Genomic DNA, 13,786 nt, shown 5'->3' on the forward strand with positions numbered 1-13,786 from the left:
AATAATAATAATAATAATAATAATAATAATAATAATAATAATAATAATAATAATAATAATAATAATAATAATAATAATAATAATAATAACAATAATAATAATAATAATAATAAGTTAAGTGCGATGAGAATGCAGCATTTTGTCTATGTACTGTTTATAGGACAAAGGTGGGTACCAACCCGGAGTTGGGAACCCTCGGTTCCCAAGTTTGGGAACCCCTGCTTTAGACAATAATGAATGCGTTGGCTCAGTCAAGCTGCACTGCTGTACCAGCTGTACACTGACTACTCTGAAGTATACCCACTTTCTCTGTACTCTCTTTGATTCATATTCTCATTGATAATACTAACTATTTCTTTTGGCGGCCCTCCGTGTTGCCCCCCAGTTGCTGTACTCCTGAAGAATGACTACTTCGTCCGAGGCGCCGGACTACCGGGCCGCTTTAAGGCCGAGAAGATGGAGTTTCACTGGGGACAGAGTAATGCATCAGCCGGCTCAGAGCACAGCATCAACGGCAGGAGGTTTCCCGTCGAGGTAAGGCATGCTGTCAAGTACTGGCCATGACAAATATGCAACACCGTCAGGGATGCGTCAGCAAGTAGCTGTACTGCTTGTATTACATCATATACTCTACTTGTAGATGATTACCAGTGTTGGGCACATTACTTAAAAAAGTAATTATAGTTACTAGTTACTTCTCCAAAACTGAGTTACTCCACTACAAAAGTAACGAGTGACCAGTAAAAGTAACTATTGCTGCACACACATATATACAGCAAAGATGGGTACCATAACAGAGGTTTGCATTTATTGCAGTCGACAGGTGTTTCTGTGGGTTTGAGTTGCTCACAAAAGACGTGGACAAAGTTTTTTTTTTTTTTTTCCCCAAGGACATAATGTACATTTTACCTTTGACATCAGCAAGTTTAAAGTAGTGTCTGTACTTCCTATTTGGCAAACGCTGTTTTCTCGCTAAAGTCCTCCTCACTAGCCATCTCTCGCTATACCGTATCTACTACCTGGCACTTTGGATGTGCTCTAAACACCCGCCCACTAAGTTCTCTGATTGGCTGAAGACGCAATCTTACTAAACCTTAGCCAATCCTTATGCTGACAGTAAAAGTAATTAGTTAGATTACCCGCTACTGAATAAACGCAGTTATTCCCATCACTGATGATTACACCATTCCAGCCACTGTACTACAGTATTCTACCATTGCATAGTTTAATGTTAAATGTATTAATGAAAAAAACATACTGTGTTCTGGTAGGCCTATTAAAATATTCTAAAAAACTATATAGTCATTTAACAAAAATCTGACATAGTTTGGACCTAAGTTCTCTACTAATCATCAAAATTGTAAGACCAGCTGAAAAATGTCAAGAATTTTGCACTTTTGGATTTAAGTTTATTTTTTTCATAGCTTCAGAATGTCAATTGCTTTCTTTTTTCAAGTATTAATAAAACGCCAATACATATTTAGAGTGGTTAGCGCGCATGCTAACCACTAGTGCGGGTCTTAAAGGCAATACATATTTACAGTGGTTAGCGCACATGCTAACCACTAGTGCAGGATTTAAGTTTGTTTTTTTCATAGCTTCAAAATGTAAATTGCTTTCTTTTTTCAAGTATTAATGAAATGCCAATACATATTTAGAGTGGTTAGCGCGCATGCTAACGACTAGTGCATGTCTTAAATGGCTTACTTCCTCACATTGCGTCTACTGTATTGGGTAATACATGTGCAAAGGCGGCTGCACAGAAACCGAGTGTTGAGCACGCGTGCCTCACAGCTGGGAGACCCGAGTTCAATTCCACGCTCGGCCATCTCTGTGTGGAGTTTGCATGTTCTCCCCGTGCATGCGTGTTTTTTTTCCGGGTACTCCGGTTTCCTCCCACATTCCAAAAACATGCTAGGTTAATTAGCGACTCCAAATTGTCCATAGGTATGAATGTGAGTGTGAATGGTTGTTTGTCTTTATGTGCCCTGTGATTGATTGGCTGGCGACCAGTCCAGTGTGTACCCTGCCTCTTGCCCGAAGACAGCTGGGATAGGCTCCAGCACCCCCGCGACCCTCGTGGGGATAAGCGGTAGAAAATGAATGAATGAACCGCCCTCTTTGCACAAGCACGCATCACCAGATACTTGCTAACCAATAAACATAGAAGTTTTCAGGTGGAGAAATACTCACTTGGCTAATCAATCGTCATGCACACAGGCTACAAAGGCGATAAGTTCAGTGATGATCCAGTAGCGCCGTTCAACCTTGATGGAGTTCCGCGCTCTACTGAGAGAATTCTCGTGCTTTTAATGAAATATTCCAAATTCCACTTCAGTGTTTGCCGGGGGTTGGGAGACGTTTTAGTGCCTCGAGTGAAAAGTTTGAAAAGGACATTGAATCTCACTCCTGCAATGATTTTAGCTGAAGGTCACATTAGATTTTTTTTAAAGACGAAAGTGACACAGTAGACGGCACACATTGAAAAGGGAGGAGAATAAGAAGCAGCGGTTTTCAGTTAATGTATTTGTATCATTTGCTGTGTACTTCCTATTCATGAGTCGCAGTCATTTTGATATTGAGTATTTGATAAAACGCAAGGCATAAAATAAAAATGAGGCTTGTTACGGTGTGTCCTTTCGTCTGCAGATGTATGGCTCTCGTCGTCCTTGTGTGTGTATGTGTGTGTGTATATGTGTGTGTGAGACTTTGACGTCTATGCACTGCACACAGCTTTTGATCCTCAATGCCTCTATAATTAGATGTTTTTTTTTTCCATGCCATTTTATGTTTAGCGGGCTGCTGAGATCGTATACAGCACTTTTTCTCATCATATGCCTCCAAATGAGTGGATGCACAGCTGGTAGATAGAAAAGCTAAAAATGATCATAAATTAGGCACTTCATTTAAAAATATAGCTTGTGAGCTCATGTTTTTTTTTTCTCCCCCCCCCAGAAAAGCAATTGTGTCACAGATGTATGATACGGGACCCGCTGGCATTTAAACCACGGTCATACAAATAAAGTAAATAAAGGGCTTGCTGGGCTGGTGGCTCCTTGGCTTGATATTAATATAAGCATGAGAGCGGAGCAGACGAATCAATAGACTGACCACCTGTTTGTTCAAACAACACAATGAAAAATTATTCTGTGGATTTTTTTTTTTTTTTTTTGCCCTGGAGGCTTCCACTGGGGGATATTTTTTGTGTGATGTGTACATGGATTGCAAATTGCACCTCCAGAGATATAAATACTTTCACATTGTCTTGGCTGCAGTGGTCATAGTCCAGGACAATGATTCTCAACTGGTGGGTGGTAGGTCTTAAAGGAAAAGCGCACCCTTTTAGAAATAAAAATTATATTTTTAACACACGGCAATTATTACCCGATTACACAAACTAGTTTCTTTGTGACATTCAACATAAACAAAACGTATTTACATGTTGATTTCAATCGCCTCCAAATATATAATTTCATTTCAACAGCTGATTTATAATAAGCATAACATCACACGTTGGAGTCAAACACTTTCTAAGGCTCAACAGGAGACGGGACTGGCATAGTTTTAATGGCAAGTGGGCTACTAACAAGGCGCGACAGAGTGTTGTCACCGCAGAATATCCTCCGAATACTGAAAACAGTTGAGAATCACTGTTCGGGGGTGCTGCACGAGTGCTGCTATCACTGGGGAGCTGTGGTTCATTGACACGACTATAGTCACATTTATACTCTTTTGATTTACAACATATTGCGCAACTGCAGGGTCTTGAGACACATGCTAACTCGCAAACTAGAGAGCTAGCGACCTAAACGGTAGCCTTCAAGTTATTTCCTTTAAACTTAAATAGCCAAAAACTTACCACTTCCACACGGATAGGGAGGATAACTATTAACAGTTATTTAACCTTTAACATGAACATTAATCAAACGTAATAATGTTTTTCTGGGTACATGATACCATACAGCATCCATATCAAACTTGCGTGGGCCGGGGACCTCAAACTAGTGTCCTGCGGGCCACATTTGGCCTGCGGGCCGCGTGTTTGAGACCCCTGGTTTATATTTTCTTCCACAGATGGCGGTAATGCACACAAAAGCTGCTTGCCAGCCGCTAATAAACAACAGAAGAAAAAAAAACACAACCTGACAACTTTCCGTTTGAGCTGTGGTTCATCGAGCGACAACATGAATCCCAGCCTGTACTGCGACAGTCAAAGCATATAACCTGTACACCAACTGCACTAAAGTCAATATTATTTTTAATTTCTGTCATATTTTCGATACAATCAATAAATGAATATGAGGCCAGGAACTCCGATTGCAAAACTGCAAATTAATTTTGACAGCCATGCATCATCGAGTGGAGACAAAGCGATTTTACGATGAGTGATAAAAATTAAGTTTATGTCTTTTACGGTGTGTCAACAATCATCGCCGCAACCGTAAGAGGAAATTGATGGCGGCTGTTCTTCCGGGCAACGGCGTGTAATGTTGGTGGTAACGCAAATATAACTGCCGCTTGGCGCCATCACTAAAACGATATCCTGTATGTGGAAGTGGAATTGTTTTAGAATATGGTGTTCACATTGTTGCTTATTTATATGCTGAACAGGAACCAGCATTTGATGACATCTCTGATTTGATGATGCGGACATTTCTCAAAAAATGATTGAATTATGTTTTTTTGTGAATTGTTATGAATTTATGCTATACACTTTAAGGTTGCATCCTTCCATATACCGCTTATTAGAGGTCGCCCAGACCTTCCTCTCCCCCATCCAGCTCCTCCTGCTGGATCCCAAGGTGTTCCCAGATCAGTTGAGAGACCATGGTCTCCTTAATATGTCCTTGGTCTCCTGCTTATGTGTCCTGAACACCTCCCCAGTTAGGTGTCCGGGAAGAATCCTGACCGGTTACCTGAGCCATTTCATCTGACTCCTCTCAATGCAGAGAAGCAGTGGTTCTACTCCGAGTTTCTCCAAAAATTTTTAGCCGCTTGCTTCGTTTCGGTCGCTACCCAAAGCTCATGACCATAGGCAAGGGTAGGAACGTAGGTCGATCGGTAAATTGAGATTTGCCTTTCGACTCTGGTCCCTCTTCACTACAATGAAAGGATGCAGAGTCCGCATCAGTCCAGACGCTGCACCAGTCACTTTCTGAGGTACTTGGGCCAGGATCTCATCCCTGATCTGCAGATGACACTCTGTGCGAGAACCATGGACTCAGATTTAGAGGTGCTAATTCTCATCCGAGCCACTTCACACTCGGCTGAGGACCGGTCCAGTGACATTCTTCCAGATCACGGCCATATGAAGCCAGCATGACCACATAATCTACAACAGGGGTCTCAAACTCAATTTACTTGGGGGCCACTGGAGCTAGGGGCCTGGCGAGACTGGGCTGCATCAGGTTTTCCAAAAAAAAAAACCCAAAAAACGCATTTATTAAAAACAGAAAAAAGAATAAACTTTGCTTTGGTTTCGATTTTCTCGAAACTTACCACTTCCACACGGATAGGGAGGATAACTATTAACAGTTATTTAACCTTTAACATGAACATTAATCAAACGTAATAATTTTTTCATTTTTTTTGTATTTTTACATGATACCATACAGCATCCATATCAAACTTGCGCGGGCCCCACTAACATTAAACTTTCATATCAAGGCGGGGGCTTCAAACTAGTGTCCTGCGGGCCACATTTGGGTCGCCGGCGGCGTGTTTGAGACCCCTGATCTACAAGAAGCAGAGACCCAATCCTGCAGACATCCATAGCGGATCGACTCAACGCCCTGGTTGCTTTAAGGCAGCAACTAACAATTATGTACTCAGTCAATTAACCTGGAGCTTGTTGCTTCGATTAATCGATTAATTGGTGAGGGCCTGTACAGACCAAATCAATACAAAGCAAACACAAACAGTTAGTGGTCTAAACAGTTAGAAAAGACGCAAAAATGTCGGTCATTGTTTCTTGTTTTGCCTAAAAGCCAAAGATAATAAATCTGCTTTCATTGGGAGGCCCGTGATTGAGCAACGGGAGAAGATACGTCCTGTTTAGGCACACTACATGAACGTCGGCCTTGTTCTACTTCAGGTCACAAACTCATTGACGCTTACTAAACAGCGCCTCCGCTGGTTGCAGCCATGCAGTGCAGTCATTTAGTCTATTTACTCAGACAGTATGCTCACTAATTTGGATGTTTTCCTCATCTTTATTGCTCAGTATGCAATTAATTGATTAGTCCGTGCCCTATGTCAGTGTTTTAGTACTGTATACAAAATATATATATTTATTTACCTATTGGTTTATCTGCACGTACGCCTGCTGCTCTTGCCAGTCGGAAGCCAAGTGGGATATTTGCGTGGGACTGAAGTGAGAGAATCATACTGTGTTGGAGACAAAAACATTTACCGACAAACTGCTCTGGTAGCCGGAGTTGCAAAGAATGTGAGACCTTGTCGCCCACACACTCATTTCTTATTGTCTTCTTATTGTGCCTCAGTGCCTCGTGACCACTGGAAACGATGCCAAACATGAGCAGCTTTCCATCCGTTTCCACTTAAATTGGAACGTAGCAGGGCTTCCAGCGTTTGTGTTTGCGCTCATCTTCAGCAAAGGCAGAGGTGACCAAATTTAGGCCCGGAAGAAAAAGTGATAAAAATGTGGACATGATGAGCTGTTCCACAGAGCGGGCGAAAGAAAAGTAAATACTCCAGCTCAAGTCTTTTTTTTTTTTTTTTTTTTCCCAGTTTGCACCTGTTCTCTTTGGATCCTTGCAAGCTGCAATCTGTTTTGAGTCCTGCTAAGATACATATTACTCCTCTCGCTGCTCGCTGCTATATTGAATGTTGTGATGAAAGCAAACATGCGCAAAACATTCCGACACAAGTTTTGGTCAAACCACCCGGCGGTGCTGCTTAGAAACAACACGTTAACTTGGACTTGAGATTAACGGTCCATCTTGAAGATGTACCGTGACGTGAGGCGTGGACTCGCTTGCTTTTAGCAGCTTTTCATATTTGGTTCAGTGAATTGATTCTGCGAATGCCGTCATGTGAACCGCGGCGTGCACCCAACAAGGTTGGTTGACTTGAGGTCAAATGTTGAGCGCTGGGAAGACCAAAGACTGAGAACCAGTGTTGAAATCACAGCATGCAGAAATCACAAACACCACGGATCCTAGGGTTTTGTGATTGACCCGTTCTAGAGGGTCCACCTTAAACCACCCAATCAATAGCCACGTTTACATGAGGAGTTTTTCTCTTTCCGAATGGAATCTTTCCGAAAACACTGGTATACATGGAAAGGAATATTCCAATCTCTTGTCTACATGCGGCGCTATAATCAAACAGAATAGTCAATGGGGCATTCGCAGTAAAACGTAAACATCAACATCACGTGATACCGACTTTTCTTTCACTCCGTATTGCCAGTTTTTCGTTTGTCCAGTCTTGAAATTAGATCAAATTCAATCTCGCTAATATTTTATTCTATATTTTTTAATTAAACTCGGGACGTGTTTATATAGATATATATTTTCTTTTTTAATAAAACTAAACTTGTGAATGGCGTATAGAAGTGTTTAGATCAGGGGTCTCAAACTCAATTTACTTGGGGGCCACTGGAGCTTGGGTCTGGGTGAGACTGGGCCACATCAGGTTTTCAAAAAAAAAAAAAAAATGCATTTATTAAAAACAAAAAATTTTAAAAAACTTTGCTTTGGTTCCAATTAACTACAAGAAAAGCTCTGATAAAACATTCCACTGTTCTCAAATATCTTACTTTTTATTTTTCTACACAAAATAAGATGAAAAATAAATAAACAAATCAAGAAGAAAGAAAATCAATCAATCAGTAATAAATAAATATAATAATAATAAAACAGCAAATAATTAAAAATTAAGAAACCACATATAGTTGGTGGGTAGACAAATTATTTTTTCCAGATTAAAATGAACAAAGCATTATTAGAGTCCTGTAGACATGACAAAACACGACTATAGTCACATTTATACTCTTTTTATTTACAACATATTGCGCAACTGCAGGGTCTTGAGACACATGCTAACTCGCAAACTCGAGAACTAGCGACCTAAACGGTAGCCTTCAAGTTATTTCCTTTAAACTTAAATAGCCAAAAACGTACCACTTCCACACAGATAACTATTAACAGTTATTTAACCTTTAACTGACTGGGCTGCATCAGGTTTTCCAAAAAAAAAAAACCCAAAAACGCATTTATTAAAAACAGAAAAAAGAATAAACTTTGCTTTGGTTTCGATTTTCTCGAAACGTACCACTTCCACACGGATAGGGAGGATAACTATTAACAGTTATTTAACCTTTAACATGAACATTAATCAAACGTAATAATTTTTTTCTGGGTACATGATACCATACAGCATCCGTATCAAACTAACATTAAACCTTCATATCAAGGCGGGGGCCTCAAACTAGTGTCCTGCGGGCCACATATGGCCCGCGGGCCGCGTGTTTGAGACCCCTGGTTTAGATTCTGTTCCACAGATGGCGGTAATGCACACAAAAGCTGCTTGCCAACCGCTAATAAACAACAGAAGAAAAAAAAAACACAACTAAGAAGAAGAACGCACCCTGACAACTTTCCGTTTGAGCGGGTACAAGATACCTCAATCGGATTGGGGAAAGGAATATTCCAACCCTGTGAATCCGATTATATATTCATTCGGATTTCGGAATGAGGTGTATACAAAGGTTACATTCTTTCCCTTTGAGCAAATAAACCGAATATATAGGTTAGAAAATGAATGAAGGACTTCTATGCTTGGACTATGAAAACATTCTGTTTATTAATATTTAATTCTACTTTTTAGTTCATTTATGGAGGTCGGGTATGGAACCAATTAACCGTGAAACCGTGATATTTTTCCCCAAGGTTATAATCAGAATATGATACCAGCCCATGCATACCTACAGCATGTATGACTATATATGTCACGTCATACAGTAGCTCACTTGTATTATGTATTGTTTTTTCATACGTGTTGTTTACTGCACAAATCCCCGTGTGAACGCTAAGCGAACCACAACAAAGTGCACACCAAGTATCGTTTTTTGTTTTTTTTTTTTTTTTTTTTTGGTCCAGACCAGAGTATCGTTAAGAACGCAGCTGCACATTCAATTGGCTGCTATGAATGGTAATTGAATAGCTTGTTTTCCAAAGTATGCGGCGAACAAGTGCAGGTCACAAAAGCCTATCTCGGCGGCTAAATGGAAACTCAAGGGGCTCCATTTAATTGGGCGATGTAGTTAATAACATGTGACAAGTGATGAATGGCTGCCGCTCCTCGCGGCGTTCTCGCACAACAAATGAGTTCATTTAAAAGCCCGAGTTAAAGCAACAAATGTAAATCACCTGAATTTCTGTATTCTCTTTGGTTTGCTGCCTGTTGAACACGGATTTATACATATTTTGATGTATTTTTTTTTTTTTTTTGCACAACGCCACGGCCGATGGCAGCAGGGGGTCTGAAAGTTTTGCTTTGAAAAGCTGTGCTCTTAAATTAAATCAACATCTAGGACCTTTTTCTCATTGGCAATTAACTCGGTTCAGTGACATGAAAGGCTTTTTCAAATTAAAGAGTCTTAAGGCTGTGATGACGGATAGGTCCAATTACTACCTTGAGAATCATTTGCTGATTTTGATCAGCACTACGCGTCATTATGTGTCTGCTTGGAAATGAAAGCAATCAAATTATTTTTGATAGCAAACCACAGCCTTGACAGGTGTTCTATATTCTTCCTGTGATGGTTTTCATGTTACCAACCACGCTTTCTAAGCTTTGTTGTGCGACCAGAAACAGTGTTGCGGGTGATTTAAGGTAATTGGGAGCACTGATGAGAAGTGTTTTATTCTGTTAGAGCTCCCCGCAGGAAAAGAGCACATTCCTTCGGTTCTGCCGAGCTGTGTAAAGCACCGTAGCCCTGAGGAACAGGACACACTATTCTTAAGCATCCTCCAGCAGTGGCAGAACACAAAAAAAAAGAATGGCACACATATTAAGAGAGATTTATGGCTGTGATAAATACACTCTCTTATATGCCCCTCAAAAAAAAGCCTTTCATCAGCTTCCCAGCGGTGGGTGTGAGGAGGGATTTATGACAAGACGGTGAGTTCTCCTTGTCCACTTCTCAAGCCGTGCTTGCTCTGTTCCCCCCATCCCAGATGCAGATCTACCTTTACAACTCTGATGACTTTGACAGCCTCGGTGCCGCCATCAAGGAGAGACGCATCATTGCCGCCATGTCTGTCTTCTTCGAGGTGAGCGTCGACAACACGTGTACTGTATCATGTCTGGGGGGGGGGGGGATTTCTGGTCCTTTGGATCCTTGGAAAGGAGTATTAAGGCCACACTACATCGAAACGTAAAACAAGCATAAAAGCTGATTAGAAAAAAAAAACAAAATATTGGAGAAATTACAATAAGATTAAATTAAAAATTGTGATAAATTATGATTAAATATTGCGATTAATCGGATCCTTGGAAAGGAGTATTAAGGCCACACTACATCGAAAAGTAAAACAAGCATAAAAGCTGATTAGAACAAATTGACGCTAAGTTAAAAATTGTGATAAATTATGATTAAATATTGTGATTAATCTGATTAAAATGTTTATGAATTTCTTATTAGCTTTTTTAATTTTTATTAAATGTATATATAAGCGGCACGGCGGTCAAGTGGTTAGCGCGCAGACCTCACAGCTAGGAGACCAGGGTTCAATCCCACATGAGCGCATGTAAAACTGTAATTGCGGAGCAATCGCAACGTGCTGTGTTAAAATTTTTGTCTTTTATGGGCAAATTGATATAGTTAACAGTCAGAAATCAGAACTAACTCATGGCAAAACAAGAAGGTGGTGTCCGTGTGGTGTCTTTTATGGGGAAACAGTCATTTCAGTTAGAGTTGGAACTTCAACAAATTGACGCAAAGTTAAAAAATTGTGATAAATTATGATAAAATATTGCGATTAATCTGATGAAAATGTTTATGAATTTCTTATTAGCATTTTTTTTAATTATTAAATGTATGTATGAGCGGCACGGCGGTCGAGTGGTTAGCGCGCAGACCTCACAGCTAGGAGACCAGGGTTCAATTCCACCCTCGGCCATCTCTGTGTGGAGTTTGCATGTTCTCCATGTGCATGCGTGGGTTTTCTCCGGGTACTCCGGTTTTCCTCCCACATTCCAAAAACATGCTAGGTTAATTGGCGACTCCAAATTGTCCATAGGTATGAATGTGAGTGTGAATGGTTGTTTGTCTATAAGTGCCCTGTGATTGGCTGGCAACCAGTCCGGGGTGTACCCCGCCTCTCGCCCCAAGACAGCTGGGATAGGCTCCAGGAAAAAGCGGTAGAAAATGAATGAATGTATTTAACCGAATTAACTTAATACCCAACCCCCCCAAAATACACTAAGCTATCCGAGCATCTTAGCTTTGTGTTACAGAAGACAAAGCAAATTAGTGTAATATCTAATCATCTCATTAATAACAAAGGCACTTTATTTTTACAATATGCCGAGGGCTATTATAACCGAGCTGTTGGCTGAAAATGGCCCCCAGGCTGCCCTTTGGACGCTCCCGGTCTACAGTTAAAAAGAAGTGAAGGGATTCCAGCCGGGCTCCATGGAGACACGTTGTAGTTTGTTTGTTGTCTGCAGTCAAACAGATTTTAAAGGGAGCACCACATAAAGCTTGTCATCTTCTTGGAAGAGACAACCACATGCCAAGAGGAAAAGCTGTGTCCCCATTCAGGAGCTGCATTTAAAGACCCCGGATGACATAACGCAGCAAAAAAAAAAAAAAAGCAGTTCCAGTACAAAGGCTTCTTCTGAGTCGGCCCACCCATTCAGGCCTTCTGTTCCAGTTTTGGAAAAAGATGCATCATTACTGCAGATATCACATCACAATGGCCGTTAGCATCACTTATACAGAGGTGTAATATATATATATATATATCATATGCAATATACCATACAATATGACAGGGGGGTAGACGGGACAGGATGAGGGTAGAAAGGGAAGAACAACAGGACAAAAAACTACTCCAAGCTATGCTTCTATGGCAGGGGTGGGCAAACTACGGCCCGGGGGCCACATCCGGCCCGCCAAGTGTTTGAATACGGCCCGCCCAATCTTTCCAAAGTATTTAATTAAAACTCAACATACAACCTGGCATCATGGCCTGAGCCAACCTTTTGATGGTCGTATCAATTTCGTTGTTTGACATGGTCTGTTGTTTACAAAGTGCTCCTGAAAAAAGAGACACAAGCACATAATAATAATAAAAATTAAAATAATAATTATTATATTATTATTATAACTATTATGATTATTATATTTATTATATTAATGCTAATTATATTAATTATATATAATATTGTTATATTTGTATATTTTACATAATAATAATATAATAATTATTATTTTAATTTTATTTGAATTATTATAATATTTTATTATTTTTAAAATATTTAAATATAAATATAAAATAATAAATAATAATAGCAGATTGCATGACAATTTTACAGATACAATAATACCAGGTGGACTGTTACGTGTATATAGTCTGCCCCCCCCCCCCCTCCCCCCCGAAATTTTGTTATATCAATGCGGCCCGCGAGTCAAAAAGTTTGCCCACCCCTGTTCTATGGGGGAGTACTAGCAAAAAAACGTCAGCAAAACAGCCACAAATAAGCACACTTTACAACATAAGAACTCAAATACTTGCACCAGGGGCATGAAGCGGCAAAGGCGTGGGATCGGGGGGAGCGGGTGGGTGTCACGTACCTGCATTTTGTATCGAGTGCGACTGTTAAATAACCCACCATGCGGCCAGAGAAAGTTCCGAGTGTGCCAGAACTTGAATAAAGAAGGTGTTAGAGATGTTAGCATGAAACAATAGAAGCATTGTTGTTTTATCAGTTTTATCTACACACAAGTTGTTTCACCTTATAAGCCAGATGCAGCTTTCTTTACTTAGAAGACACACACACAAGCTGAACAGATACCAGCTGGAACCAGTTAGAAGCAGACGTATAGCGACACCCATGACACACATGGAACCCGAGTGTAGGATTTTGAGTAGTTACTTCCTAGTTTGGTAAACTTTGAAGCCCCGGTGCTTCACTGAAAATTGCAAATACAGAAAAGTGTCTCGGACTCTGATCTCGCCTCGGGATAAACCAACTTGAAAATTACAAATAATTATTTACCACCGACAGAAGTTTGCGTTTTGTTATTTTTAATTATTAGTATCGGCATGTCTCGCCCGAAGACAGCTGGGATAGGCTCCGGCACCCCTGCGGCTGCACGGCGGTCGAGTGGTTCGCGCGCAAACCTTACAGCTAGGAGACCAGGGTTCAATTCCACCCTCGGCCATCTCAGTGTGGAGTTTGCATGTTCTCCCCGTGCATGCGTGGGTTTTCTCCGGGTACTCCGGTTTCCTCCGACATTCCAAAAACATGCTAGGTTAATTGGCGACTACAAATTGTCCATAGGTATGAATGTGAGTGTGAATGGTTGTTTGTCTATATGTGCCCTGTGATTGGCTGGCCACCAGTCCAGGGTGTACCCCGCCTCTCGCCCGAAGACAGCTGGGATAGGCTCCAGCACACCCTGCGACCCTCATGACGAAAAAGCGGTATGATGAATGGTTGAAAATCGGCTGCACGGCGGTCAAGTGGTTAGCGCTCAGGCTTCACCCGAGTTCAATTCCACCCTCGGCCATCTCCGTGTGGAGTTTGC

The 13,786-nt window shown here is 40.9% G+C and overlaps 1 protein-coding gene across 1 annotated transcript in view; it reads left to right on the forward strand.

Annotated features, from left to right (window-relative positions):
* Positions 1–13,786, forward strand: part of ca16b (carbonic anhydrase XVI b) — a 155,182-nt gene that overhangs the window by 84,074 nt on the left and 57,322 nt on the right. The window contains exons 4-5 of the mRNA XM_058090998.1: positions 386–534; positions 10,206–10,301. Coding sequence (XP_057946981.1) covers positions 386–534; positions 10,206–10,301 — 245 coding nt within the window. The remainder of the gene's footprint in view (positions 1–385; positions 535–10,205; positions 10,302–13,786) is intronic.

The sequence above is a fragment of the Doryrhamphus excisus genome, chromosome 1 (genome assembly GCF_030265055.1).
Source record: "Doryrhamphus excisus isolate RoL2022-K1 chromosome 1, RoL_Dexc_1.0, whole genome shotgun sequence".
In the NCBI taxonomy this organism is placed as follows: Eukaryota; Metazoa; Chordata; class Actinopteri; order Syngnathiformes; family Syngnathidae; genus Doryrhamphus; species Doryrhamphus excisus.